The 6,070-nt window shown below is 42.6% G+C and overlaps 1 protein-coding gene across 1 annotated transcript; it reads right to left on the bottom strand.

The window, feature by feature from the left end:
• Positions 1-3,774: 3,774 nt before the first annotated feature.
• On the bottom strand, positions 3,775-5,627 carry LOC121555528 (mediator of RNA polymerase II transcription subunit 7). Its single transcript, XM_041869352.2, has 2 exons — positions 5,489-5,627; positions 3,775-4,960 (listed from the first exon to the last, which is right to left on the bottom strand). Exon 2 carries the CDS (start codon positions 4,949-4,951, stop codon positions 4,187-4,189), a length of 765 nt encoding a protein of 254 aa, XP_041725286.2. The 5' UTR covers positions 4,952-4,960; positions 5,489-5,627; the 3' UTR covers positions 3,775-4,186.
• Between the last annotated feature and the right edge of the window lie 443 nt (positions 5,628-6,070).

Genomic DNA, 6,070 nt, shown 5'->3' with positions numbered 1-6,070 from the left:
CTTTGGTCTTGGCCATAGTGGAGTTTGGAGTGTGACTGTTTGAGGTTGTGGACAGGTGTCTTTTATACTGATAACAAGTTCAAACAGGTGCCATTAATACAGGTAACGAGTGGAGGACAGAGGAGCATCTTAAAGAAGAAGTTACAGGTCTGTGAGAGCCAAAAATCTTGCTTGTTTGTAGGTGACCAAATACTTATTTTCCACCATAATTTGCAAATAAATTCATTAAAAATCCTACAATGTGATTTTCTGGAGAAAAAACATCTCAATTTGTCTGTCATAGTTGACGTGTACCTATGATGAAAATCAGGCCTCTCTCATCTTTTTAAGTGGGAGAACTTGCACAATTGGTGGCTGACTAAATACTTTTTTTCCCCACTGTATCTCAAGGTCATCAGACTGTTAAATAGCCATCACTCGGCGGCTTCCACTCGGTTACGTAACCCTGCACCTTAGAGGCTGCTGCCCTATATACATAGACTTGGAATCACTGGCCACTTTAATAATGGAACACTAGTCACTTTAATAATGTTTACATATTTTTGCTTTACTCCTCTCATATGTATATACTGTATTCTATTCTATTCTACTGTATTTTAGTCTATGTCACTCCGACATTGCTCGTCCTAATATTTATACAGTTCTTAATTCCACTCTTTTACTTTTAGATTTGTGTGTATTGTGTGTATTGTTGTGAATTGTTAGATATTACTGCACTGTTGGAGATAGAAACACAAGCATTTCACTACACCTGCAATAACATCTGCTAAATATGTGTATGTGACCAATAAAACTTTATTTGATTTATGTTATACTCCATCCATTGCCCAATTGGATTCCTATCGCCTCCTTTCTCCAATATCTATGAGCTTGTCGGTATGTGCTATCTGGGATCCGTAGGATGTAAGGGTTAAGGTTAGGATTAAGGTAAGGGTAGGTGTTAGGGTTACCCACTGGGCACACACTGGTTGAATCAACGTTGTTTCCATGTCTTTTCAATGATATTATGTTGAATAAACGTGGAATAGACATTGAATTGACATCTGTGCCCAGTAGGTAGGGTAGGGACGTCCCAAAGCTCATTTTAGTTTTCATGAATTTTTACGATATAGCCCATTTTGACTTTTGGCTGTGGTAACTAGTGGAAATTCCCATCTTCTTCCACTGCCGGCCACTGGGCTTCCTCTCATCACCATATTTGGTGGTGAGTGGAAATGCCAACCCGATGCTTCAGATTTATACATCTGGTGGATCATATGGCTCATTGTTCTATCTGTGTTAACAAGGTAACACTCCATCTTAACTCCTCCACATTTGCTGGATTGGTTGAACAGTGCAGAAGAGAACCTCCCCTGAGAGGTTTTTTTCTTCTCTTCAAGACCTCTGTGCCAGGGTTTGTCACTAGTTACCACATCCACAAAGTCAAAATTGGGCTATTGTAAAAAGTAATGAAAACAAAAATTACATTTTGGTCTTAATTTAAGGTTACGGTTAGTAATAAGGTTAGCAGTGTGGTTAAGGTTAGGGTTAAGGTTAGGTTGAAAACAATAGATGCTGCTGAGGGGAGGACTGCTCATACTAATGGCCATGTTTGATGTATTTGATACCAATCCACTGATATCCTCCCCAATTAAGGTGTCACCAACCTCCTGTGGTTTAAAATCACATTTAAGAAGATCAATTGTAGAAATAGGCAGGGTTTATAACTTTGCGGGTGTGATAACTAGTGACAACCCGATGGCCTGTGCGGTTGCCAGGGAATCTTTTGTTTCTTTCACGCCTGCTACGTTAGGTTAGTTCAAGCACCGCCTTCACCCAATCTTGAGTCGTCCAAATAATGAATGATGAAAATCCAAAACCAGGAACTACTGCTGCTTGTAATCACATAATTCTACGTGAGCCTTGACATATTCTCACCGTTTCATCTGTCCATGACAGATTGCGCAACAGAAAATGTATTAGATGATTATTACAGCCTACTTGGCATTCCTTTAATCACAACAAAGAGAAGTGTTTTCTAACAGCAGGACAGGCTAAATTGGCACTCATCCCCATATAACCATGTAAACAGTTCTTCAGCCAGCTCCCCCTCCCTGTCCAACAGTAGTCTAAATAAAGCTGTAAACGCTCTGACCTTTCCCCCTTTGCTCTCTATGGCACAGGTAACACACAGTATGTATGTCAGGGTTAGTCTAATTAGGGTTTAATCCCTGGTCCATCACAACACCTTTTCAGTTTTTGGGTCAATCACTGTGCATGTGTCTCTGGTCAAGATAAGGGTTGTGTTTTAAATGGCACCCTATTCCCTATATAGTGCACTACTTTTGACCAGGGCTCTGCACTATGTAGGGAATATGGGCTCTGGTCAAAAGTAGTGCACTATGCCATTTGGGATACAGAAAAGGGATTGGAGCCATCCCTACAACATACAGTGAGCCAGTCCTTCTATAGCTCCCCCCACCAGCCTCCTCTGACTCAACCCTTCTCTTACACAACCCAGGCCTGCCTGCAGTATTAGCTCATCCCATGTTGTATAAGGCTTCAATTTCCCTGTCTGTCACCAACTATCTTGCTTCTAATTGGAGCTAAACACAGCCAATGAGCAATCCCACGTTACTGCACGTTTTAGTAGTTACATAGTACAGACCACACCCATACAACACTGATTACACTGTCAGTATGTTGGTAATTGTGAGAGAGAGCAGACCGAACCAAGCTGTCTGTCCGGGTGTAGGGTGAAGTCACCCCGGCCATTTCCCCCACTAGTGGTTAAGGTTAGGATTGGGGAAGCTGATACTACATCTGTTGCTAGGGGAAACTTCAGAAAAATAAATAGTTGCACACTGTGTAAATGCTCCAAACAATTGAATGGGTAAATCACAATTTCGGCAACCGTGCCTTCTTCAGGGTACAGGGCATTGTGTTGCCGAAAAGTTGGTGATTTCCCCATTAAATTGTTGGGAGCATTTACATAGTGTGCGACAATTTTTATACAGTTTACTCTGCGTTAGTCAGCTCCTTTACTAAATGTTTTGGGTGTGTGCCAGCTCATGCTTTTTACTAGCTAGGGGAAACTCCCTCCCCCCCCCCAGAATGTGTCTGTATGTAACTACACACTGACCTTTCCAGCCAAACAGTGACAGACAGAGACTGAGGCAGTGTAGGGCGTCTCTGACTGGGACATTAGCTCACATTGCTACCAGTATATAAGCATAACATAGCATTACATAAGCTCACATTGCTACCAGTATATAAGCATAACATAGCATTACATAAGCTCACATTGCTACCAGTATATAAGCATAACATAGCATTACATAAGCTGCTGCACAAGAAGCTTCACGGACTAAGCCCCTCCCCCAACAACAACAGACTGTTGCAGTGGCTGTGTCACTGTGACACTGACATTCAATCACATATTAGGTTATGACGTGTGAATAGGGTTCAGGTTTGATCATAGGATGTGCAAGATCTTTTGAGCATTCTTGGACTACATAGTATAATGCAGTGGTTCAGCTCCTAAAAATCTATATTTTGTTTGTTCGTTCACACAGGGACTCATCTAAGGTATGAAATACAACGTTAAGTAGAAAACAGTGGTTTTTAGCCAGGACCCAGTTTTAAGTGGCATAATACAACCATTCTTAGATTAAAACAGAAAAAAGGTGGTAGGCCTAATTGTTTCTCAAGTTCAACAGTCAACCCCAACCATGATAGTGAAAATGAATCCTAATATAACAAATTCTCAATAATATAATCAATTATGTTACAGGACTTGGAAATTGCTTTATTAACTTCTTTATCAAATTATGAATGTTAGGAGCATCCAAACCTCAATGATATTCCAAATGTCTCAAGTCAAGGAAGGTGTGTGTCTTCATAGTCCATGACATATCATTTCAGTAAAGCTTTGACTTAAGAAAAATACTATACAACTGCAGACAGCGTATGTGATCATAACTACATTAAGCATACAAAACCGAGACCAATAACACCAATGAAACAAACAGGAGAAACCTATATTCAGCAAGGTGAATCGTTTTGAATCTGAACGTTGCATATAGAAATATAATGAATAGAGTGGACTCGATTCACAACAGACAATCATATGTTCTACAGAACACATTCCTATCTGAACATTCATCATTGCACCCTGCTGTAGAGACCCCAGCCCTAAATACAAAACTCATGCAATCTCGTCGATAATACTACACATGGCTGCATCCTTGTCCCACACTCTGTCCTTCTTAGCAGCACCACCTGTGCTTTTGTCCTGTTGTGGCCCAACAGCCATACAGCTAGCCCCAGCCTCCTCCACATCCATAGGTTCAGTCTTTAGCCTGGCGGCCAACCCCAACGCCCCTCCAGCCCCAGCTCCACCACCTCTCGCCCCATCCCCAGCCCCACTCGAGCCCTCAGTCTGGGGAAGGTCATCGGGCAGGGAGGCCAGGCACCCCTGGATCATCTCCATCACCCTCTCCAGATGTTTCTGGAACCTCTCTGCCGTCTCCAGGCGCTGTCTCTTCTGCACTTCCATCATCACCCTCAGGGTCTCTCTGGCCTGGTGCGGACGGTACTCATTGATCAGATGGTGCATGTGGACAAACAACAGCTTGAGGTCCTCCAGCTTCTCCTCTCTCTTTATACTGCCAGGGCTCTTGATCAGGATGTCCAGGAGATCCAGGAAATTCACCAGGATGGACATGTTGAGCTTCTTGAGCTCCCGTTTGTGGTGGAACTGCATGGGGTGGAGCCGCTCGATGCCCTGGCTCTCCAGTGGTCGGATGATCAGGTCGTCACACTGGAACTGGTTGCCGAACATCATGTAGGTGTCTCGGATGGGAGGAGGGGGTTTGGGGGCGAGCCCCTTGCGGATGTTCTCGTCCGTGTACTCCTTGATGTACTGCATGGGAGGGGGAGGCAGGGCACTCACCTGCTGTGGTTCACCCATGGTGGAGGCCTGGATAGAGGAAGATGAGATGACATTTATTATAGCCTACCACATTACTTCATCATCCCACTTTGCCTTTTCAGCTGTAGTGTCATTGATAAAAAATAAGCTGGGGAAAGAACCTGATGGCTATTATTCTGCTGATTTACAAAGAGGATGGCTGACCTCTATATAGTCTGTATAATCAAATATACTTATTACTAGGATAATTTATAGGGTTTCCCCTATTAATCTGGTAATAGTAGCTAGCTATGTGAGATTCTTACCTAGCAGTCACGCATGCGCGTCTGGCTGGCTAGCTAATTAGCGTAGCTAGAAGTGTGTAACGTTATGTTGTCTAAAGCTAACCTGCTGGGCAAGTGGCACTAATGCGCTAGCTAGAAGCCTACAAATGGTTTTTGTTTGAAACATAAGCGAACAATCTAGCTAGCTACACTCAATGACGATGTTTTATATTTTCAGTTGATTCAGTATCTAGCGAGCGCGAGAACTTGGAAGTCATTTCACGACAAGGAATGAGACAAAGGAAAAACATACCTTTCTATCGAGTCATCAAGGACTGTATTTAAAATAGACTGAATTTGCCACCACAATTATTGCTTTTCACAAGAAATGCGTTTGCGCGACTTCTCTTCTCGTTTCCCATTCAGCCCCTGTCATCCCATCCTATTGGTTGGATTTTTGTTTGACATGAATTGTTGGCAGTGCGGATTGGTCAGTTTTTCGTCAGTAATGCACGATTTAATTGGTTATCACAGACTGGGGTTGATGTATGTTTTCATCCAACACACTAGTACAATGTAACATTTTGTAACAGAGTGGCGTAAGAGAGGTCAAAAGTGCGACATTTAATCTAACATAAATTAATGTCTCATTGTGATGGTCAACATACAGGTAACTGCCATAATAAAGGAAACACCAGCATAAAGTGTCTTAATGGTCCAATGCAGCTGTTTATTTAAGTGATAACATTTTACATTTTAGTCATTTAGCAGACGCTCTTATCCAGAGCGACTTACAGGAGCAATTAGGGTTAAGTGCCTTGCTCAAGGGCACATTAACGTCATTTAGCAGACGCTCTTAGCCAGAGCGACTCACAAATTGGTGCGTTCACCCTAT

This window comes from Coregonus clupeaformis, unplaced genomic scaffold (assembly GCF_020615455.1).
Source record: "Coregonus clupeaformis isolate EN_2021a unplaced genomic scaffold, ASM2061545v1 scaf0026, whole genome shotgun sequence".
NCBI classification, from domain to species: Eukaryota; Metazoa; Chordata; class Actinopteri; order Salmoniformes; family Salmonidae; genus Coregonus; species Coregonus clupeaformis.
This window is presented reverse-complemented; position numbering and strand designations above follow the sequence as displayed.